General features: G+C 55.3%; 2 protein-coding genes across 3 annotated transcripts; one reads left to right on the forward strand and one right to left on the reverse strand.

Annotated features, from left to right (window-relative positions):
- The first annotated feature begins 34 nt into the window (after positions 1-34).
- DDN (dendrin) lies at positions 35-6,706 on the forward strand. Of its 2 annotated transcripts, XM_033222229.1 has the most exons (3): positions 35-848; positions 2,715-2,786; positions 3,199-6,706. In XM_033222229.1, the coding sequence occupies exons 2-3, from the start codon at positions 2,740-2,742 to the stop codon at positions 5,123-5,125; spliced, it is 1,974 nt and encodes a 657-aa protein (XP_033078120.1). In that variant the 5' UTR covers positions 35-848; positions 2,715-2,739; the 3' UTR covers positions 5,126-6,706. The 2 variants fall into 2 exon arrangements, with proteins under 2 accessions (XP_033078120.1, XP_033078119.1); XM_033222228.1 differs by lacking the exon at positions 35-848 and having other exon boundaries at positions 2,462-2,786.
- Positions 6,707-19,459: 12,753 nt separating this feature from the next.
- WNT1 (Wnt family member 1) lies at positions 19,460-23,509 on the reverse strand. The gene is made up of 4 exons (XM_033222232.1): positions 23,293-23,509; positions 22,308-22,561; positions 21,355-21,620; positions 19,460-20,892 (listed from the first exon to the last, which is right to left on the reverse strand). Exons 1-4 carry the CDS (start codon positions 23,394-23,396, stop codon positions 20,404-20,406), a joined length of 1,113 nt encoding a protein of 370 aa, XP_033078123.1. The 5' UTR covers positions 23,397-23,509; the 3' UTR covers positions 19,460-20,403.
- Between the last annotated feature and the right edge of the window lie 151 nt (positions 23,510-23,660).

Here is a 23,660-nt window from a genome sequence, read left to right on the forward strand (position 1 = left end):
AGACGGAGTTTCACCCATATTGGCCAGGCTGGTCGCGAACTCCTGACTTTGTGATCCACCTGCCACAGCCTCCCAAAGTGCTGGGATTACAGGCGTGAGCCACCACACCCGGCTGGCACTATCTTTAAACTACAAATCCCTTGCCTTTCTTCCAAGGTGAGACAGAGCTGGATGGTGGGAGAACAGCAGGGCACTGGTCACTCCATCAGATCCATTCCCTGTACTGAAACCATGTAGACCCAAACAGCAGTCAGCACCCAACACCAGAACTGCTAGACTGCGGTATGAGCTAAATTTGGGTGCCAGCTCACCCCTGCCTTGCAGGTATGATATAGTTTCCCATCCAAACCAGGAGCAATTTCAGAGTCATTGCTTGCCCTTTCCCCCACAGTGCCTAACCCCTCTGATGACCCTCCAGCCACGGCATACTGGGTTCTCCAAACTAGGCTTCCTGATGGAACACAGGGAAAAGCATCAAGGCCCTCATCAGATTCGACCTGAGGAAGCTTATTTTTAAAAAAGAAGGTGGCTCTCATCAGAGCTCAGCTTACAGTGTTGCATCATGGCTGTGGAGGAGCCCCTGCTTCAGCCTTCACCCCTTTACAGCTCTCACAGCACATTCTCAAACTTGGGGGAGGAAGGCTTCCAAGTTATTAGAATTAGAGTATGTTTATGTGCGGGGAGGGTAAGTACATGGTAGAAAGGACAGATGGCCTCTTATGTCACATTCCCTCATTAAGGAAGATTTGCCTAGAGAGGAGGCAGAGGCTTTAAAAAGCCTCAGGATTCTAGTGGGACCTAGGGTGGAAGGAAGCACCTTCGAGTCAAGTCATCGGTGCAGCTGGCAGGTGTGTGGAATCAAGGGGGGTAGGGTGGACGGGACAGGGAATGTTTGCATTCTCTCTAAAGGTTTGTGTTAGGAAGCAGAGGCCTGGTTTTGTTGAGCTGTTTCTCAGTCAATCTCTGCCCTACAACAACCTTTCTGGTTGTTCCCCATCCCCTTAAAAGGAAGGGTCTGGACCCAAAGGGCTTCATGTACATTAGTGGAAAACTAATTGGGAACTCTTACTTCTCCGATTTCCCCCTAAAACCTAACCTGTCAGTCTCAGTGTGAGGATGAAGCTGAGGGAGAGACAAGGGATAAAATTTGGGAGACTCACAAGCTTCTATTCTTACCTATTCCTCTCCAGAGGCAAATTATCCCTTCTTCCCGAGGAACCATTGCCACACACACACTCTCTTTTCCCTCTCTGTACCCCTCCCCTCCACTGAGGCTGCTGCCATGGTTGCCAGGCATGGTTGCTAAGTCTCTGCATGGAAGGGTTGGCGTGGGCTGTGCTGCCACTAACATTACCATGGTGAATCAGGGGACACCTGGTATAAGCTTAGGAGGAGGGATCATGTGGATGTAAGCAACAGCCCCCCAGGACAGAGGCAGCCCAAAGGTGAGCATCTGGAGCACCACTTCAGGTGGGGGCTGAGTGAACTAGGCAATTGTGGTGGTGAGGGGAGCTCTACATTGGAAAAAAAAAAAAAAAGGCCACTTTTATCATTTCAGTTGCTAGGGGATTAGTTTTGCCAAGCAAACACACCATCTCTCCTCCATCCCCCTCTGGAAGGGTGAGAGTGCATAAGCACTTACTCTGTCCTCCATAAAGCTGGGCAGGCTGTGTGGGCACAGAACAATATAACCCCCAAATCCTGCTTCTAAATTGGAGGTGAAAGCCTGCTGCCGTGGGAGGGCTCCCAGGCTGCCCAAGGACAAACATGTAGAATGGGACTGGTAGGGCAGCTTGGGTGGCCAAGGCAGACGCCTGTGTCCTGCTGTACCAGCAGTCCTAGGCTGCAGCACTGAGCTGGCGAGGAGATACGGGTGTAGGGGTCACCCTTTTTGAGCTTAGGGAAGGCAGCTCTCCCTCAGAGTCGCACAAAAGCTTGGTGAAAGCCACCGCCTCCTCTCTCCACCGCATGGGAGCTGGTTACTCATCTCATCTCTGCACCCGAACAGCCACTGCCGCTAAAAATAGCCCCCCAGCCGTGGGCCAGCCCCTCCTGCACCCCAACCCCATGGAAACCAGCAGAGTGGCAGGCAGAGACCTTGAGTTCCATTCTCACGCACTCTATGTTGGGGAAACTGAAATCTGAGGCAGGAAGCCAGGGGCAGAACCCTGGTGGTCAGGCAACCTGACAAGCAGGAGAGTAAAGGGTTAAAACGGCAGGAAGGTTGAAGAAATAGGGGCGGGGGAGGGGGCACTGTCAGCTTGGCAAGAATCATAAGTCCCTCCCCCGCCCACTCGTGCGATCCCATCAGGCTTGGGGGACAACAGCAGTGGGAAGGGGCGTCCAATCCCGGGCCCCAGGGGGCGGCCGTGCACATGGGGGAGGTAGCAGCGCGGAGCAGTCCGCGCGGTGTCACATGCGCGCGCACACACAGAGACAGGCACACACACGTGTGCCCGGGTATATATAGTTCCCAGTCCCCGGGCCCGCGGCTCTGCAGTGGGCGCCGGCTCCTGGGCTGGGAGGGGGCTCCTGGGGCGGGTGGGAGGGTGGGGGGCCGGGGTGGGGTGGGGCAGGATGCTGGATGGCCCACTGTTCTCCGAGGGGCCTGACAGCCCCCGGGAGCTCCAGGATGAGGAGTCTGGCAGCTGCCTCTGGGTGCAGAAGTCCAAGCTATTGGTGATAGAAGTGAAGACTATTTCCTGTCATTATAGTCGCCGCGCCCCTTCTCGACAGCCCATGGACTTCCAGGCCAACCACTGGGCTCGCGGGTTCCAGAACCGCACGTGAGTGAAGCAGGGGTGAGGGGAAGAGAGTGGTGGGGCGGGGAGTGGGGTCCGGACCTCCCCGCAGACACCAGCGAGCACTACTGATCCCCCTTCTCTTTCCCACGCCTCCCACCCCTGCCCGCTCCCGAAGGCTGGGGCCTGACTCATTCGGTTGTTTGGGGGAACAAGAGTGGGCGTGAGAAAGGGCAGGAGGTGAGATGGGGCAGACGCTGTTAAAGTGTGCAGGGAGAGATGGCGAGGAGTCCCGCTTCGACTTCAGTCCTAACATATACGCACGTGCACACGCGCACACACTCACACACACCCCTTCACATGGCTGCCCCAAGTGGTCTCCACTGCTCCCAGCTCCCCGGACCTCGGCTCCCTTCCCCCACAGACTGCTCACCTGGGTTCCTGCTCATTGTCCCAGGTGTGGGCCGCGCCCGGGATCCCCACAGCCGCCGCCCCGCCGGCCCTGGGCCTCCAGGGTGCTGCAGGAGGCGACCAACTGGCGGGCGGGGCCCCTGGCCGAGGTCCGAGCTCGGGAGCAAGAGAAAAGGAAAGCGGCGTCGCAGGAGCGGGAGGCCAAGGAGACCGAGCGAAAAAGGCGCAAGGCTGGTGGGGCCCGACGGAGCCCCCCGGGTCGGCCCCGCCCGGAGCCCCGCAACGCCCCTCGGGCAGCCCAGCCGGCAGGGCTCCCTGCTCCCTTGCGGCCGGAGCGCCTGGCGCCGGTGGGGCGAGCGCCCCGTCCATCCGCGCAGCCGCAGAGCGACCCAGGGTCGGCGTGGGCGGGGCCCTGGGGAGGTCGGCGGCCCGGGCCCCCAAGCTACGAGGCTCACCTGCTGCTGAGAGGTTCTGCCGGGACCGCCCCGCGACGCCGCTGGGACCGGCCGCCACCCTACGTGGCTCCACCTTCTTACGAAGGCCCCCATAGGACCTTGGGGACTAAGAGAGGCCCAGGACACTCCCAGGTGCCCACTTCATCAGCCCCACCTCCGACTCCGGCCAGGACAGAGGGAGGGCGCACAAAGAAGAGGCTGGATCCTCGGATCTACCGGGACGTCCTCGGGGCTTGGGGTCTCCGACAGGGGCAAGGTCTCTTGGGGGGATCCCCAGGCTGTGGCGCGGCCAGAGCAAGGCCAGAGCCCGGCAAGGGGGTCGTGGAGAAAAGCCTGGGGCTGGCTGCTGCTGACCTGAATAGTGGTAGCGACAGCCATCCCCAAGCCAAAGTTACAGGGAGCGCAGGCACCGAGACAACTGCGGGGTCTGGAACTGCGGCTCCCAGTGCCCCGCGTCCCGCTCCCAGATCCAGGCACCACCTCAAGGGCTCGAGGGAAGGGAAAGAAGGAAAAGAACAGATCTGGTTCCCCAAATGCTGGATTCCCTCCCCTAAAAAACAGCCACCCCGCCATAGCCAGACACTCCCCAGACCCTGGGCTCCCGGAGGCACCGGATGGAGAGAATCCCTGGGTTTTGGAGAGGGGGCAGGACCGGAGACCCTGGAGGGTTGGAAGGCGACCCGCCGTGCCCACACCTTGCCCCGCAGTTCCCAGGGCCCGTCCCGTGGGGAAGGAGTCTTTGTCATTGACGCCACGTGCGTAGTAATACGATCCCAATATGTTCCAACCCCCCGAACCCAGCAGGTACAGCTTTTGCCCTCTGGGGTGACACGCGTGGTGGGGGAATCCGCCAGCCAATCGAAGCCCGGCAAGGAGGAGAGTGAAGGGGCCACGGTCTTTCCTTCCCCTTGCCAAAAGCGGCTGTCGAACAGTCGCCTTTTACACCAGCCCGGCAGGGGCCGCGGGGGCGAAGCTGAGGGCGGGAGGCCGGGGGACTCCTCACTGGAGGAGCGCACCTCCCGCATCTTGGGGCTCCCGGCCCCGGAAGTAAACCTGCGGGACGCCCCCACGCAGCCAGGTAGCCCAGAGCACCAAGCCTTAGGCCCAGGAGCTTCGGGAGCCCAGGGCAGGGCCGAGGGCTCGGAAGTGGCGGTGGTCCAGCGGCGAGCGGGCCGGGGCTGGGCGCGGACCCCAGGGCCCTACGCCGGGGCCCTGCGAGAAGCCGTGTCCCGTATCCGCCGCCACACCGCCCCTGACTCGGACACGGACGAAGCTGAGGAGCTTAGCGTCCATAGCGGCTCCTCTGATGGAAGCGACACAGAAGCCCCGGGCGCCTCCTGGCGGAATGAGAGGACCCTGCCCGGGGTTGGAAACAGTTCGCCGGAGGAAGATGGGAAGACAGCGGAACTGAGCGACAGTGTCGGGGAGATCCTAGATGTCATAAGCCAAACCGAGGAGGTCCTCTTCGGGGTGAGGGACATCAGGGGGACCCAACAGGGAAATAGGAAGAGGCAGTGAGAGGCCCCTTCTTGTATTTGAGTCCCCAACACATCCATCCTTGGGTCCACTGGTCCCCATTCTTCCCCAGACTTCCTTTGCTTCTCTTTTCCTTGTATCCTTACCCATACCTATTCCCATCCTTGAAATATAAATGAAAGGAAGGGAAGCATATGCCCATTAATGATTTTGTTTCAGGAGAGGTGAGAATCAGCAGTAGATTTAATTAATGTCTGTTATGTTCAGGGCACAAGTGTGAGCTCTTCACAGGGGCTGATGCACTGGGTTTGGAGCTGAGCAGAGAGGCCTAACAAGGATCAGGCAGGAGGGCAGGGGTGGTGGCAGCCATAGGAGGGCAGTGTAGGGCAGGGCTTCTGAGGAGGAGGAAAAAAGTGAAGGAGAGGCTTTGGACCCGGTGGCAGAGTGATCAGATGACAGAGGGGTTCTTGGCAGAAGAGGAATAGGTCCAGCAACAACCAGCAAAGCAGAAAAAGGGCTCACCTTGGTGTCACAAGTCTTGGATTTCAATCCCAACTCTGCCACTGACTTGCTGGTTGACTGAGGCCTGTCACTTTCCCTCTCCAGGCCTCCTGGTATATAAAACGATGGTATTCTAAGGTCCATCCTTCCATCTCTGACATTTTGAGATCTTTGGGAAGGACTCTATCTCATCCTCCCCTCGACAAGCCAAGAATGAGAGTTGGGAATACGTGAACAGAGTTTGAGGGTTTCTGGGCGGCCTCCTTGTCACCTGAAGTCATGATCAATTCAGGAGACTGCCCAAGGTTTGCAGAAGAGGTAAGGGAGTGAGGCACTCCTATCCCAGACTCCCAGGTTTAGGTGAGGGCTCCCCAAAGCAGGGCAAGATAGTGGCCCTGTCACTGACCCTGGCCTGTGGTGGTCTGAGCTGGGGAGGGAAGGACACCAATGAATCAGCTTGGGACCTCTTTAGGCCTTCCCCTTTTCCTTCACCCCAATGCTCCTTAGTGATGCTCTGAGGCGTGGCCACGATTTCCCTCCCAGGTGGTATCGCCCACCTGAAAAAATCCTGAGAATGTCTCCCATCTCGGCCTCTTCCAGAAGAAACTGGCCAGGCAAGGAAAGAGGCTGGTCCCCAGAAGCCAGTCGGCGTGGGGTGTGATACTCTCTATAGCCACTACAGGGCGCGCGCAGGTCGCGGAACTCCCCAGTTGCTAATCCCGGCTCTGCCACTCAATCCGATCCCTAGTTCCCAAGCGCAGGTCCCCAGCCTTGCAGTCTCCAGCCGTGCGGGGCCGGGAGCAGGCCTCCGGCCTCCCAGACCTCTGGAGCCCGCCGGGCCCATCTTTGTACTCATCCACCCCAGCCGGCTTGGGACTCAGACACCGAAGTCTTTTTTTTCTCTCCGATCCCTGGACACCTCTGTCTGCCATTTATTAGCCATGTGAACTTGGCCGCATCACTTCACCTCCCTGAGCCTCAGTTTCCTCATCTGTCAAATGGGGGTTTATAAACACCTACCTCGCAGGGTTGTTGTGAGGACTTAATGCGATAATGTATGTAAAGCGCCTTGCACACCGCCTGGCACACAGTAGGCGCTCAATAAATCTAAGCTTCCCTTTATCCAGCCTTGGCATCGTCTTCCTTTCACTGACCCTTTCCTCATGGTGGCCCTCTCCTGGGACTCCTCTGCTACATCCCGCTTTGTGTGACGGAGAGGGGGCTGCTTTCTCCCACCTCTTTTCTCCCCCAGCCGGGACTCTCCCTTCCTTGCCCCCAGCCCACCCCTGTTGGCTCTTCCCACTGCCCTGGCGCCCTCCCCCCGCCCCCCATTCCGAGCAAGGGCTGAGTCAGCCGGGGTAAATTTAGCTGTCGGCTCCGCAGGCGCGGGGGCTTCTCCCAGACTCAGTCGCCGGGTCCTGCCCCGGCCCCCGGCCCGCCTCTGCTCCCACTCCAACCGAGACCCGCCAACTCCAACTCCCGCTCAGCGTTCAGGTCCCCAACCCCGCTCTCAAACCACTTATGGTTTTAGTCTCCAATTATCTCGACATCACTCCCGCCTGCAACCAGAGGGACTCTGAGCAGAACTCGGAGTGGCGCAGGACCACCTGGGGTGGGGGGTGGCCACCATCTGGCAGGAGCTGGGCCGCTGGCCTTGGTTCAGTGAAGGAAAGTCTCCTCTTTGGGTTTCTGAACTGGAGGGAAGACACTGGTCAGAGCTATCCAGGAAGATTCATCCCAGAGCCTTCCTGGAACCCACACTACCAGGTTTCAGGTTAGCTCTTGCTGGAGGAGTGTCATCTTGGGCAGAGATCAAAGGTTACTGAGATCTGCCTTGAGGTCAGGAATTCCAGACCAGCCTCCAACATGGTGAAACTCCGTCTCTACCAAATATATTAGCCAGGTGTGGTGGTGCACACCTGTAATCCTAGCCACTCAGGAGGCTAAGGCACGAGAATCGCTGAATCGCTTGAACCTGGGAGAAAGAGGTTGCAATCAGCCAAGATTGGGCCTCTGTACTCCAGCCTGGGCAACACAGCCAGACCACATCTCAAAAAAAACAAACAAACAAAGGTTATTGAGATCCGTCTCCCTTTCACCTACAATTCTATCTACTCAAAAGAACAAACAACGGTTATTGAGATCTGTTTCCCTTTCACCTACAATTCTATCTACCTACTACCAATTCTAACTACTGAGCATGTACTGAGCACCTACTGGGAACAAGAAACTGTGCGGGATTCCAGGATAGGGATGAGTAAGGCCTTTCTGACAATGGGGTGAAGGTGAGCAATGTGTTAAGTATTACAATGAGTCAAACAAGGGAGATTGTATGGATTCTGTGAGATAAGGGAAGGCTCCATGGAGGAGATGACCTCAGCGTTAGAATTTGGTGAAGAGGCATTTCAAGTAGAGGGATCAGCCAAAATAGAGGCATGGATGCAGGTAAGCAGGGTATGTTTAGGAAATTGCTCAATGGTCTGATTTGCCTGCAGCTGAGAGTACATTTATGGCAGTTGTGGAAGATAAGGCAAGAGTGAAAACTGAGGCCAGTCTGGGATAAGCCTGGTCCAGCTGAGGAGTAATGTGCCTTGGGCCTCCAGGCTTGGGAAGAGGCTGGACTTCAGGTGAGGAGGAAAGTTGAGGAAGGGCGGTGTGTCATGGCTCACACCTGTAATCCCAGCACTTTTGGAGGCTGAGGTGAACAGATCACTTGAGACCAGGACCAGCCTGGCCAACATGGTCCTACCCCACCTCTACGAAAAATACAAAAATTAGCCGGGTATAGTAGTGCATGCCTGTGATCCCAGCTATGGGGGAGGTTGAGGCACAAGAATCACTTGAACCTGGGAAGCGAAGGTTGCAGCAAGCCAAGATTGCACCACTGCACTCTAGCCTGGGTGACAGAGTGAGACTCTGTCTTAAAAAACAATAACCAAAAAAAAGAAAAAAGAAAAAAAGAAAAACAACAGCAACAAAGAAAACAAAGTTGAGAAAGACCAGGGCAGTGATGAAAGCATCTGCCTGGATTTTTCTACAATCAAAGGGCTCTAGGGCTCTGGGAATGGAAGAGGAGGTGAGCTGTATGCAGCAGTGGAGGGCTGGCCTGTGAGGGTGGGCTTTACCATGCTGGCTGAGCCCCTTTAAGGATGAACACACAGCAAGCAATTTTCTGAAATCTCACCCACACTGCTAACATAGTCAAATAACTTGACTAATGTGTTTAGAAATATGGTTTCTGGAGCTTCTACCCCATACTAGCTATGTGAACTTGGGCAAGTTACTCAACCTCTCTGTGCCTTGGTGTCCTCAGTTATAAACTGAGGTTGTTAAAAGTGCTTGTCATTAGCTGCGTGTGGTGGCACTCTCCTGTAGTCCCAGCTGTTCAGGAGGCTGAGGTGGGAGAATTGCTTGAGCCCAGGGGTTTGAGGATGCAGTGAGCTATGATTACACCACTGCACTCCAGCCTGGGCAACAGAGCAAGACTCTGTCTCTAAAAATAAATAAATAGGCCGGGCGCGGTGGCTCAAGCCTGTAATCCCAGCACTTTGGGAGGCCGAGACGGGCGGATCACGAGGTCAGGAGATCGAGACCATCCTGGCTAACACGGTGAAACCCCGTCTCTACTAAAAATACAAAAACTAGCCGGGCGAGGTGGCGGGCGCCTGTAGTCCCAGCTACTCGGGAGGCTGAGGCAGGAGAATGGCGTAAACCCGGGAGGCGGAGCTTGCAGTGAGCTGAGATCCGGCCACTGCACTCCAGTCCGGGCGACAGAGCGAGACTCCGCCTCAAAAAAATAAATAAATAAATAAATAAATAAATAAGTAAACAATGTGCTTTTCTCTTAGAGTTGTTGGGAGGAGTAAATAATTCAATATGTAAAACACTTAGAACAGTTGGCCAGGCACAGTAGCTCACCCCTGCAATACCAGCATTTTGGGAGGTTGGGGTGGGAGGATTGCTTGAGCCCAGGAGTTCAAGACCAGCCTGGGCAACATAGCAAGACCCTGTCTCTCTGGTTTTTTTGTTTGTTTGTTTTTTTGTTTTTTTTAATTTTTTAATTAAAAAGAAAAAACATAAAAGAAAGAACAACACCTGATACATAGTAGGTGATTGACTGTTAGCTCTGATTATTATTTCTCTCTTGGGCTATTTTATTAGTGTTGGGGTATGAGAACAGGAGGATGGGACAGACAGAATTAGAAGTAGGGGAGGATGGCCAGGTGCGGTGGCTCATACCTGTAATCCCAGCACTTTGGGAGGCCAAGGTCAGTGGATCATGATGTCAGAAGTTTGAGACCAGCCTGGCCAATACGGTGAAACCCCATCTCTACTAAAAATACAAAAATTAACCAGGTGTAGTGGCGCATGCCTGTAGTCCCAGCTACTCAGGAGGCTGAGGCAGAATTGCTTGAACCCAGGAGGTAGAGGGTGCAGTGAGCCGAGGTCACGCCACTGCACTCCAGCCTTGACGACAGAGCGAGACTCCGTCTTTAAAAAAAAATTGCTGGGTGGCTCACACCTGTAATCCCAGCACTTTGGGAGGCTAAGGTGGGTGGATCACGAAGTCAGGAGTTCGAGACCAGCCTGACCAACATGGTGAAACCCCCCATCTCTGCTAAAAATACAAAAATTAGCTGGGTGTGGTGATACGCGCCTGTAATCCCAGCTACTGGGGAGGCTGAGGCAGGAGAATTGCTTGAATCTGGAAGGCAGAGTTTATAGAGAGCCAAGATCGTACCACTGCTCTCCAGCCTGGGTGACAGAGCAAGACTCTGTCTCAAAAAAAAAAAAAAAAGTAGGGGAGGAGGAGAATCAGGCAGCAGATGCCAGTGGAGAGGAGGGAGGAATCCTGGGGTGGGTACAGACAGCTCTTTTAATGGGTAAATGGTGCCCTGGCAGTGCTTGGGCGGTTAGGGTATCAGTGCAGCACACCCCTTCCCCCAGAACTTACTCCATCTTTGCCTAAGGATAGAGTCAGCACCAGCTGCCAAAATTCTGGGGAAAAAAAGGAGAGAGACAAGAAGGGGAGGAGTGACTCCAGGTCTAGGGGCCAGCCCTTGGTGAGCCATATCTCAGACTGACCCTCCAGAGCTCTGTGGGTGGGACACTGGAGGCTCCCTGCTGCGAAAATGACTTCTAAATCTGGCTGTGTCTGCCAGCCAGCCTTGAGACAGAGGCCACAACCACCCCCTACCTTGGGACAGCCTCACTGGTCAGGAGTAGGGACAGCAGACGCAGGAGGATGTGGTCAATTTGGGGCAGCAGACCTCAGGTTAGTGCAGGATCCTGCTACCCTCCCAATAGCCAACTTCTTCCCTGGGAAGCCCCTTTCTGCCCCCAATGGGACCCAGTTAATATGGCTTTACAGGAGTCAAGAGCCCGTCTCTTTCAGACTCTCAGGGGACGTCTGGGACTTCCCTAGATCAGCCACAGATAGGTGATAGGTAAGGAAACCAAGCCCCAGCATATAACTCTGGGATTTCAGAGTGTCAAGGTCAGGAGTATGAGTATAAAGTGTGTGAGGAGAAGAGGACCAGAAGAGATAACTGAACATGAGGGCACAGCAAGTGTGTAAAATGTGTCTATGGGGAAGAGGCAGCACTCACTCAGTTGTTCATTTGTTTACTCACCCATTAAACATATATGCCAGGTGCTAGGGACACAAAAGAGACTCGGGCATGCTTCTTCCCTTCAGGGAGCTCACAAGCTAGGGTGTGTATGATATAGGGAAAGAGATGTGGAAGAGGAAACCCACAGTCATTGCAGTGCAGGAAGATGGCATAATATATGTTAATGAAAGCATTCCTGAGAGACCAGGGAGGATGAAAGAGGAGCAGCTCCCAGACTATGACTTCTTATGGGGAGTGGAATGTATCCAGGCATCTGGGAGACAAGTTGCTGAGGGTGCAGATGTTAGTGAAGGAAAGTTTGGCCTGAATACGTCTCTGCCTCTGCATATCCTGGCATGGGGTGAGCTCCTTCCCTTGAAGCCTCTGGCACTACCTAGGCTTTTTTTCAATTTTCTTTTCTTTTCTGCCACCCAGGCTGCAGTGCAGTGGTGCGATCTCAGCTCCCTGCAACCTCCACCTCCCGGGTTCAAACCATTCTTCTGCCTGAGCCTCCCAAGTTGCTGGGACTACAGCCGCGTGCCACCACGCCCAGCTAATTTTTGTATTTTTAGTAGAGACAGGGTTTCACCATGTTGGCCAGGCTGGTCTCGAACTCCTGACCTCAAGCAATCTGCCTGCCTCACCCTTCCAAAGTGCTGGGATTACAGGCATGGGCCACCACACCTGGCCATTTTTTTTTCTTTTTTCTTTTTCTGAGACAGGGTCTTTCTGTGTCACCCAGGCTGGAGTGCAATGGCATGATTACAACTTAACTGCAGCCTCAGCCTCCCCAGCTCAAGTGATCCTTCCACCTCAGCCTCCTGAATGGCAGGAACCACAGGCACGTGCCATCACGCCTGGCTAATTTTTTTTTTTTTTGGTGGAGACGGGGTCTCCCTATGCCACCCAGGCTGATCTCGAACTCCTGGGCTCAAACGATCCTCCCATCCTGGCCTCCCCAATTGTTGGGATTACGGGTGTGAGTCAGTGCACTCAGCCTACATTGCCTTTTGTGAGTCCTTTTATGGATAGATTTTCCATTCATCCATCTATTCACCCATCCACCCACCCATCCATCTATACATTCCACATCTACTTACCCACCCGTCCACCAACCTATTTGTCATCTATCTGGCCATTTATACTTTTTTTTTCTTTTTTAAGACAGTCTCACTCTGTTGCCTAGGCTGGAGTGCATTGGTGAGATCTCTGCTCACTGCAGCCTCCGCCTCCTGGGTTCTAGCGATTCTCGTGCCTCAGCCTCTTGAGTAGCTGGGATTACAGGCGCCCACAAACACACCTGGCTAATTTTTGTATTTTTAGTAGAGACAGGGTTTTACCATATTGGCCAGGCTGGTCTCGAACTCCTGACCTCAGGAGATCCGCCAGCCTTGGCCTCCCAAAGTGCTGGGATTACAGGCATGAGCCACCGTACCCAGCCCCATTTATACTTATATCAATGTATTCCTCTGTCCATGCATCCATTTATTCATGTATCCATCTATTCACCATTTAACAAAGGCATATGATATGCCCAGGTCAGTGCTGCAAGTGCTAGCCTAGTAGGAGGATGAGTAATATACACAGACAACCACCAATGGGATACCCAGTATGTGCTGCTAATGAAAGCCCTACCAACATGGTGCTTCAGGAGCTCTAACAGGCAAGACCAAGGGAAATCAGAAGAGTCTTCATGGGGGAAGGAACATCTGAGATGGTTTCAACAGTGGGAGACAGGGAAGGGGGGCATTCTAGGATGTGGGAAAATTCAGAGAGGTGGGAAAACATGTGGCTTTCACAGGGAACAGAGGCATTAGGGAATGCAGAGGGGAAGAAAGGTGAGTCCTGGAAAGATGTGTGGGAGCCAGATCTTGAAGTATTTCTTTTCTTTTTTTTTTTTTTTTTTTGAGATGGAGTCTTACTCTGTCAGCCAGACTAGAGTGCAGCGGTGTGATCTCTATTCACCACAACCTCCACTTCCTGGGTTCAAGCGATTCTCCTGCCTCAGCCACCAGAGTAGCTGGGATTACAGGCGGGCGCCATAACGCTCAGCTAATATATATATATATATATATATTTTTTTTTTGTAATTTTAGTAGAGACAGGAGTTTCACCATGTTGGCCAGGCTAGTCTCGAACTTCTGATCTCAAGTGATCCGCCCACCTCTGCCTCCCAAAGTGCTGGGATTACAGCTATGAGTCACCATGCCTGGACTGTTTCTTGGTAATGAAGATAAAACATTTGCACTTCAGTGAGAGGAATTGAGGGAGAGGTGAATGATAGAGTTTTTGAGCTGGGAATGTTCTAGTGCCTCCTCAACACCTGGAGAATTTTTTTTCCTGCGGCTTGATTGTAACCTCGTTGGTCTTGTTACCTTGTGGAATCCGCTGCTGGACCATGAGCTGCTGGAGGTGATTTAGCTCTGTATACCCAACAAGTTTGGCATGGAGCAGGCTCTCAGAAAATGCTGGAATAAAGAAGGAACAAATGATAAAACTGTGCCACAGGAACGCTGGCATAACAATGCAGTTCAGACATACAGGAAGAAGGATGGCTGCGGCCTGGGGTGATCCCCTGCTCCTGAGAGATGACCCTGCCTTCTTTGCTAGAGTCTCTCCAGGAGCTCTTCCAAGAGTCACCACAAGGAGGCGCTATCCCAACTGCCGCTCTGAGTTCGGCCAGGGTCTGTCGTGTTACAACTGGTGAAGTGCCCACCCCTGAAGGTCCAGGGATGGCCTAGACATTTCCTTCCAGCAAGTCCTGAGAGAATGAGGAGCCTGAGTGCAGCTGTGGAAGAGAATAGCTCACAAATCCCAGTTTTAAAGCAAGTACCGGCTTCATCTATATTCATCCATTCATTTGACAGTGCCTATTATGTGCAAGGTACAATGTTAAGCTCTCATAAAAGCAACAGTGACCAAGACACAAAGACAGAGTTCCTGCCCTCAAGGAGCTCACAATTAGTTTGCCTAAATCTTCTTTTCTTATCTCTCTCTCTGTCTTTCTTTTACACACACACCTGCTCCCCAGGGCCAACCACCTTGACCCAGAAAGCTGTCTCCATGTGAAATATGCTCTTTAGAACTCTTGCCCCTCCAAATCCAAGTTTCTCGCCGAGGTTGCTGCATGGCCACATTAGTGTGATCCCTGGGAATGCTGTGACTCTTGACTACTCCTTCTTGACGTGCCTCCTTTTGCTCTTCACCTGACAGGCCCTTTCCTGCTGTCTCTCTCAGCCTCTCCCATCACATCCACAGCCGCTCTGCCAGCCCTGGTAGGTTTAGGGACATTCCCAGAGTAGGCCTGGTACAGGCTAGGACCTCCTAACACCCTGGAGGCTATAGGGACATGAGGATGGATCTGCAAAAGCACCCCGTGAGACCCTGGCATCACGCATCTGGAGATGAGGAGTTGGAGAGTCCAGAAAACCAAAGTCCTCAGAAACAGGTCCCTCTCTGGCCTGGGGCTCTGCCAGCCAAATCCATCTCCTGACAGAGGCTGCCTTCTTTTCTCACCTTCTTTGGGGGGACCAGGAGACAGCTCTGTAGTGATGGCTGTGGGAGACGCTGGTGGGGAGGTGAAGCATTGTGGGACACTGTCCACTTTCCCAACATGCTCCAGGGCCCATCGTAGCCCTTGGCGGGTTTGGAAGAGGAGGGGAGGGAGGGCTGGTGCCGAGAGTGGGAGCCAGGCCCATCGAGGTCCCAGGAGTGAATGCCTCATTGTTGGCCAGGCCAGAGTCACAGATAATTACCTCAATTAGTGACAATGGGAGAGTAATAAATACAGGCTTAGTGTCTCCTACCCCACCAGGGCTCCGAAGATTAATCCAGGCTGACGGGCGGGCCCTGAAAGGCGTGATGGACAATTCATTAAACTCCCCAAATGCCGCACAACCTGGGCGTGAAGGCTGAGTTAGCCCCCTGGGGGCTGTGCCTTTGTCCCGATTGTGTGTCTCCGCCACAGCAGAGCCGGGCAGCCCCCAGAGAGCGGGGAGGTGAGTGGGGCTCCCCAAGCCGGGCCAGGCGGCGGGAGGATTAGGCCTCGGTCCGGCCCTGGTTGCCCTGGCACACTGGCCCGGCCTGGCTGGAATGTCCGTGGGGGGGAGCTGGTCGAGCATAGGGGCGGGGCCGACAAGGTGGGGTAAGGGGGGCACACAAAACCAGGGGCAGGAGGAGTTAATTAGACGCCAGCCGAGGAGGACGAGGGGCCACAATAGGGCTGAGGGGCCGCCAAGGACGGCCCCTTAACTTCCGAGGATTAATAGGGAGGAGGGAAAAGGGAGGGGTTCAGCCCTGGGGGAGGAGAGCTGGGAGCTTCATAGGGTGGAAATGCCCCCTCTTGACCCAGATTGGCACCTACTTGGCAAGTGGCTGGGAGGCGGGAGGCTCCGGCAGCCTGGACAGGTACCCCCAGCATCCCCAAAATGGCTCTTTCTTCATCACATGGCACCTACTTAGAGAGGATGATTGCGCAGGAAGGGGAGCAAGGGCCCCCTCATTTACAAGGGAAGTAGTGGAAGCAGAAGTCTTTGGGGGCCCTGTTCTCAGTCACCTCCAGGCCCCATGCCCCATAACCTATTCTGAGGCACAACCAGGAGCCTGAAGCTTTGCTTTCCTGATGAGGCTGCCAAGTTGAAGCCGGAAAGTCCTTAGTGGGGGCTGGAAGTGATGTGAGCACATGGAGTAGGGGTGGCTGTGTGTGCTTGCACCTGTGTATGCAGACACTGTGCACACAGGTGTGCCTGTGCACAGGGTCTGGCATTCAGTTGGCTTTCAGTTAATGCTTGTCAAATGAATGAATGAACTTCCGTTTTGCTGAGAGTAAATGCATGTGAAGAAGAGAAGTAGCATCCGGCTGCGCCATGACACCGAGTGCTTTGGGCCCTTTCATTCTGAGCTTTCAGCCAGGGCCCAGGGAGGGTAGGGACCCCATCTCTGAAGAGAGAAGCAAACGTTCAGAGAAAATGCAGTGGCAGTGCTTCCTTCACCTTGAAAAAGGGGGGAAAATATGGTAGCCTCTAGGAAGCCCCACTTCCTCCTGGGCCTCAGGGAACGGGGCAGCCCTGGCTCCTCCCTGGGAGCCACCCCACCCTGCCCCTCCCAGGGGATGACAAGGGAGCGAGTTGGCGGCAGTTCCCTGGGCATATTTATAACCTGCTGCTCGCTCACCAGCGTCTGCTTTTAGACCAGACGGGGGAGGGGGCAGGGGGGTGGTCTGTCTCATGCTGGGCGCCCCGGCTGGGTGTGGAAAGAGTGAGTAAGGGTGAGTGGTGGGCAGCCCTGCATGGATATTCCTGCTCACACCACAGCCAAACAGCTTATTTTCTCCTCATTTTGTTATTTTTCTCCCTCTGCGCTGGAGAGGAGGACTGAGCCAGCCTGGGGCGAGGGGGGAGGCTTTGGGGGAGGCTGGACCCTAGGGTATTTGCAGCCCCACTGACAGGGTTTTTCCAGGGTGCGTGTGGCAGGGTGTGTGTGGCGCTGGCTCGCTGACCCCCTGGGGACTGTGCACAGCCTGCCTTTCTTCTCAGCTTTTCCACTCCCCCCAGGATATTTCAGGACTAGTCTTTCTCTCACTTGCTCAGGCCAACCTGTATCCAGGGTCCTGGTACCTGAAGATCAGAGGTGGTAAGAGGTGGCGCATCAGGCACAGTCCTGATGTCACCATCCTATGGCCACCACCCTGAGCCCACTGTGGCCCCTGAGACCTTTGTGAGTCTTCTTTCTAGGCACAACTGTTCTTCTCCCCAGGATGTACCTGCTCCAGCCCTGTCTGAGGACAGCACAGATGATCACAATAACAAAATGATTAGCTTCTATACAGTGCTTTGCAGATCCCTCTGCCCTTTTACTTGCTTTGTGTGTGTGTGTGTGTGTGTGTATTTTATTAGTGCCCATCGAGGGCCCAGCCTCATTCTGCACTTCCCAATACCATCACCTTTGAAATTCCAGCCCTTGGAAGAGAAGGGCCTCCATGCCAAGGGCTTGAGTACGGGAGTCTGCCCTTAAACTTCATTTATGTGCAGAGGGCTTTACACTTCATTAAGCCTTCATTGCACTCCCTCCACTATACTAACCATATCTGTGGATGTGCTTGATCCCCTGGCCAGACTGTCAACCTCCTCCAAGCAGGCACTGTGGTTTATGAATCATTGTATCGCCAGCATTTGGCAGATGCCTGGTATAGAAGAGGTGTCAGTGAGTATTCAGATGACCCAGGCTTTCGGGTACATCATCTCATCTGAACCTCATCACCTCCCTGAAAGGTTAAGTAACAATAACCATCCCTGTTTGATAGGCAAGGCAACTGAGTCTGAGAAAGTACAAGATTTGTTGAAAGTCTGGGTAGGGGCAGAAAAGAATTCACCACTTTCCCTTGCTCTTCCTCCAGCTCCTGTTTGTCAACCTGGTTCAGAGTGCCCCAGCTTCCAAGTCTGAAAGCTGATACTGACTCCAATTCTTGGAGTCTGAATTTAGGTAAGAGTAGTTGGAGACAGCTGCCAACACTTTGACTCTACCCTGCTGCTTTGCCCCAACTCTGGGCACTGTCCAGCAGGGGTGCAAGCCCCGCCTCCCACCTCTGGCAGCCTATTAACTTCTTATATGGGGCGCTGAGAGATTTAATAGCTCTTTGGCTTATAGACTGGGCATTCTTTGCAGGGTGCTCTTTATGGAAACCCAAAGCTTTTCAGGTGCCTCTTCCCCAGGATCAAGAGGTTTTTATTTCTCCCCCTAGGGTGAGGAATCAGAGCTGAGATGGTGCTAGCTTGGCAGGTGGAAAGAAAGGGAAAGGGATGTCATTGCAGGGTTGAGCAGTTCCTGGCTCCATTCCCTTACCCCTACACATATCCCAAAGGCCCACAGCGGGTCACACATCCAGGGAAAGGTGGGAGGCACCAACAGCAGAAGAGGCCTGAATAGGAGAGAAGGGAATAGGGGAGAAGGGGAAATTCTCAAGCTGACTGGGAGCAGTTGTTGCTCTTAGGGGATAAGTGGGGTGTTTCACAGCTCCCCTTGCCCGTCTGATCCTCCCCTGTGGGGAGGGGTTAGGATTAGGGACAGACATTAGAGCTTAGAAGGGGATAGTGTTTGTCTGAAGTTAGGGTTAAGGCTAAGGTTCAACCTAGACCTAGGGACAGGAAGAGGATTAGAGTTAGAGATAGGTTTAGGGCTGTGGGTAGGATTAGAACTCCCTCTGACTCTGGCGAATGTGAACACAGAGGTATCACATTGGTGTTAGTAACAAAATCCTCATTCTGGCTCTTTATGGGAATGGCTGGCTTCGTGGTTTGGTTATGGACCACATTAGGGTTTACTTTGGTTACATTGGTTTAAGCCTAGCCTGCATTTGGATTCTAGCCTACCTGCTCCCTTCTCTCCCACCAGCATCTCTGAGCTTCTGGGTCCAGCACCAGGCTCATTACCTATTATCTGGATCCCCCTGAGCCCAAGATTGGGAGGTATTATAAGGTATAATAAGGTATTATATATATACCTAATAGTCTATATATATATATACACACACATGCACACACACACATATATATGTATATATATATTTTTTGTAGAGATGGGGTCTCCCTAAGTGGCCCAAGCTGGTCTCAAACTCCTGGGCTGAATCAATCTACCCTCCTCGGTCTCCCAAAGTGTTGGGATTACAGGCATGAGCCACTGCCCCAGGCTGGTATTTACTTTTCTGCTGGTGGAAGGGCTTCACCCTTGTCCAGTGCCCTGACCACAGCTGAAGAAGCCAAGCTTCAGGGACCAGTAGCTCTACATCAGGGGCAGCAGCACCCTTTCTGCTTTAGGTTCCCTTCCTACTTTTTGGAAGATGGTCACAGTTGTCATTCAATAGCAGCTATTTTCTCAACAGCTGTTCCAGGCAGGAAAAGCAGACACTGGGGTTGTTTAACCCCCATTCACCGAGTATATGCACTTGTCCATATCACACAGCCAGTTGCTGTTCCACGAGGAAGAAGAATCCTGCAGGGTTGTTTGGCTACTGACCAGGTTCCTCTCTCAGGAGAGCTGGATTCCCAGTGGCCTCATTAGGGTCATCCAAGGGTCAGAATCTCAGGGTCCTCTGGCAAGGTTAGGAAACCAGTCCCCCAACAGCATATTCTATTTGAGAGAGGTAAACTTCCAAGCCTGGGAGTGGTAAAAGGAGAGGATAGGGGACACCACAAACAAGGCTGTGTTCTGGATTCAAGGAAAAGCCACCAAGCCATCGATAAAAATAGAGATTTTATTCTGCAGAGGAAGATGCTACATTGGTGGGGGCGAGGAGCCACTAATAGCTACAATGGAAGGAAATACTGATTCCAGGAGGCAAATGCATCTTTGAGAAACTGAAGAGAGAAGAGGGACCATAAAAGGCTGCAGGGAGAAAGGATAGAATAGTGGAGAGGGATAGGGTTGGGTTGGAGGTGTTCTTTGCAAACCAGGCTGGGACCCAGCAAAATAAATAGTTTTATTTACAATATCCAAACTCGTGGCTCTGTATCCACGTTTCAGTGCAAATTATTTACACACTGATGAGGAGGCAGGACAGGAAGGGGTAGGAGGTGGCCCAGGGAGGCATGGCTCACAGCTGTTCAATGGCTCCACGACAGAGACTGGGAGAATAGGGGCATTTCTGCTGGTTCCCGCAACCTCATTTCCACATCATCACAGCTGCCCTTTTGCACTGGAACCTCCTGCTTCAGCGGCAGGTGGGGAGGAGAAAGGCCCTGATGCCCAGGTGTGGGTTCAGGGTCTGCACCCGTGGCAGGAGAATAGGAAGGGGCCTCGGAGGACCCAGAGAAGACGCAGGACAAAGGGGAAGAAGAGAGGCAGAGAGGTCACTGGCGCGATGGAGCAGGTAGAGTGACACCGTCAGGAGCTGACCCCATGGCGGAGGGGACCCATCCTTCTCCCACCTCCTGGCCAAGCAGGGGGCAGTGCAACAAGGGGTCTCCCGCGGAGAGGGAGGGAGGTAGGTCCGGGGCAGGTCCATCAGGATGGCAAGAGGGTTCATGCCGCCCCAGGCAAGTGGTTTGAGGAGTCCCCAGGTAGGAGGAAGTGGGAGAGATGGGATACGTATGAACCGCAGGGAGTGTGACTGGAGGTACTCGGGTGGGCGAATAACCGGGTCTTGAGTGCCAGCGAGTCTGTTTGGGGGCGGGCTCGCGGAGAGCGTTCCCGGGGGCAAGTCCGCGCAGCGCCTCACAGACACTCGTGCAGTACGCGCGTGTGCGTGCAGTTGCGGCAGCTGACGTGGCAGCACCAGTGGAAGGTGCAGTTACAGCGCTCGGTGACGCGCTGCGTGCGCGTGCGGTGGCCCCTGCCGCAGCAGAGCAGCTCGCAGCCGTCCAGCGCGGGCGACGAGCTGTTACAGGCGCGCCCTGCCGTGCCCGCTGTACCCAGGCGTCCGCTGTACGTGCAGAAGTTGGGCGATTTCTCGAAGTACACGAGGTCGTGGGGGGAGGGCGGTTTGTGGGCCGGGTCTTCCGGCTCCAAGCGCAGCAGCTCCGCCCGCGAAGCGCGGTTGCTGCCGCGGTTGCCGTAGAGGACGCGCGAGGCGCCGTCGAAGCGGTCGCGCAGCACATCGCCCACGGCGCGCAGCGTGGGCAGCCGCATCCAGCACGTGCGCACCGTGCAGGAACCGGACATCCCGTGGCACTTGCACTCCTGGCGCATCTCGGAGAATACAGTCTGCGGGGAGAGGGGAAGAAAGAGTGTCCCAGGGCACCCGGCCAGAGTCACCCTCCCAGACACTGCCCCCTCCCGGACGCCACGGGGGCCGGACCTCAGCAAAGGCCCAGGCCTAGCTGAGCCCAGGGGAAGGGAGGCGCGAAATGTTCCGCTGAGATTTGGAAACCCTGCCCAACCCTGCTCCGCCGCGGCGGGTCAGTCTCGTCCTCTCAGGCTTGTTTTTCAAATCTGTATAGTGAAGAGACTGTGCTTGATTTGTAACCTCTTCTACCTGTCCGCGGGCCAGGCATCCCTTTGCCCTCAGCCGCTGTCTCCTCTATTCTCCGGCTTCGTTCCAAGCCTCCAGCTCTCCCAGGACGCCCTCTCCTGGTGCCCCTTGCCTTATCTCACCGACCGTCTCTTCCCCAGCCCGAGGTTGGCCGCTGCCGATCCCCTTAGAGTGCGGAGCCTCTCAAAGCTCACCGTACGGCCAGCCTCGTTGTTGTGAAGGTTCATGAGGAAGCGCAGGTCCCGCCCCTTCTCCCCGGAGTCCACGAACTCCCGGCCGAAGAGGCGGCCGAAGTCAATGTTGTCGCTGCAGCCCCCCCAGTGCCAGTCGGGGCCCCCGGGGCCGCGCCGCCGGTAGTCACACGTGCAGGATTCGATGGAACCCTCTGAGCAGGAGCGCGCCACCGAATGGGTGACTCCGGCAGAGGTGATAGCGAAGATAAACGCCGTTTCTCGACAGCCTGTGGGAGAAGGGAGCGGGGATCGGCGTGGGTGTACGCGGAGCGCGGCCAGCACCCTCAGTGAAGGGCTTGGGACCGGAATCCCACCCCCGACTCCGCACTTAGAGTCCTGAGAGCCAAGGCCGGCAGTGCTGGAAAGCTGGTCTCTAGGGCTAGTAGAGAAAGCAGGTGCGTGGGCACGCAGCCACGTCCACGGGCGTCATCACACCTTACTGGGAGGTTCCAGGGCGCATTTTGGCTCGATAGCGGAAGTGGAGCAGCCCCAGAGAGAAAAACCAAAGAGAGGGGAGCAGAAGAACCATACATCCCTAAGACTTCTTCGCAGCCCAAAAATTTCGGCCCATGTTGGCGATGCAAGTCTTGCTAGGCGAGAGGCAAGACACACGCCTGCAGAGAGCAGCTTCCCAGGCGCTTTTGAGAGAGGCTGGGGGAAAGCGGCGGTCAGCCGGCGTCCGCGACCTGAAACTTTATCTGGGGCAGTAGCTCAGAAAAGTTAGGCTTCGTTTCCAGGGTGCACGGCTGTTAGAAGTCTGGCCCCGAGCTGGCGCTGGGCACCAGGCACTTGGCGGGTTGATCGTGTGACCCTCCAGGCGCCCGGGACACCTTCTCTGAACTCGCCCGCCCATGCCCTGGGGGTGACCCCGCGTTTCCCCTGCTCCCGGAAGCGTCGCTTTCCTGGGCACCCACCTCGGTTGACGATCTTGCCGAAGAGGTGGGGCCCTGGAGCAGTGGGACAGTTCCAGCGGCGATTCCGGAACTGCCACTTGCACTCGCGCACGGCACTCTGCAGCCCCCCACTCACGCTGTGCAGGATCCCCGGATTTTGGCGTATCAGACGCCGCTGTTTGCGGCTCAACAGCTGCAGACTGGGCTCGAGTACCAGTTGCAGACTCTTGGAGTCCGTCAGCAGGTTCGTGGAGGAGGCTACGTTCACAATACCCCTGGTGGGACGTATGATAGCTCAGGCTCAGGAAGGGGATCCGCACCCTAACCATACAAACTGTGCCACCCAGTCCTCTTCCTGGACTGGAGAGAGTGGCTGGAGAGAGTGGCGGGAGATTAATAATACGCTAATAACCCCGCGCTCCCAGACTCACTAATTTGAAAGAACTGGGCGTCCAGACTTGTGTGTCCCCAGTAGTCCCAGGGCTGCTCGCCTGAGCCCTAAGTCCGGAGACTGGACAGAAGAGGTACCCGCAGACCGAGAGTCTACCTCGGATCTCCGAGCCTCTTCCGGTCAGCCTGAGCGAGATAATCATGGCCTGCAGTTTTTGCCCACCCAAGGCGTGAAATGCTTAGGAGTCCCACCCTCTTCTCCCCTCCTTTCTAGGCGAACGCCTGGCCCTTCACTTCCCGAGGTGGGGAAACCTGTGGTGAGGCCACGACCGTGAGGCTGGAGTTGGCGCTCAAAGGGGAAGGGCGGTGCTAGATGAGAGTGGGCTCCCTGCCTGGGGTATCTTAGGCCTCCGCGGCGGGCGGATCATTCGCCCCACTTCTACAGAGCTGGAGTCTGGGGCAGCTCCATGCCAGATTGCCCTTCGGTGTCGCGGAGGGAAGTCAGAGCGGGGAGGGAGCCTGTCGGCAGACGGATCCCAGAGCGTGGGAGCTGGGTAGGGTTGGCCCCTGGCTCTGTGCCGCGGGACAAGTGGCGACCCCGCACCAGCTCACTTACCACCATCGGCCACTGCTGTTGGCAGCCAGGGCTGCGGGCAGAGCGGCCAGCGCCAGTAGCAGCGTAGCAGAAACCCAGCCAGGCAACAGCGCCCAGAGCCCCATGGCCTGCCTGGCTTTGCCCGCTCTGTGCTGCAGTTGCGGCGACTTTGGCTGTTGCCCGCGACGATGGGACGGGACGCGGCGGTGGCGGCAGTGGCGAGAGTTCGCAGTCTGGCTTTAACAACCCTGGGGGCGGGCGGCGGACAGCATGGCTCGCGGTCCCGGCTGGTGGGCTGAGGCGGCCACGGCGGGCAGCACCGCCTCTTATAGTTGCGGCGCTGGCTGAAGTGACGGGAGGAGGCTGCCCCGCCGGGCCGCACTGTGGCA

Source organism: Trachypithecus francoisi, unplaced genomic scaffold (genome assembly GCF_009764315.1).
Source record: "Trachypithecus francoisi isolate TF-2019V2 unplaced genomic scaffold, Tfra_2.0 Lachesis_group11, whole genome shotgun sequence".
In the NCBI taxonomy this organism is placed as follows: domain Eukaryota; kingdom Metazoa; phylum Chordata; class Mammalia; order Primates; family Cercopithecidae; genus Trachypithecus; species Trachypithecus francoisi.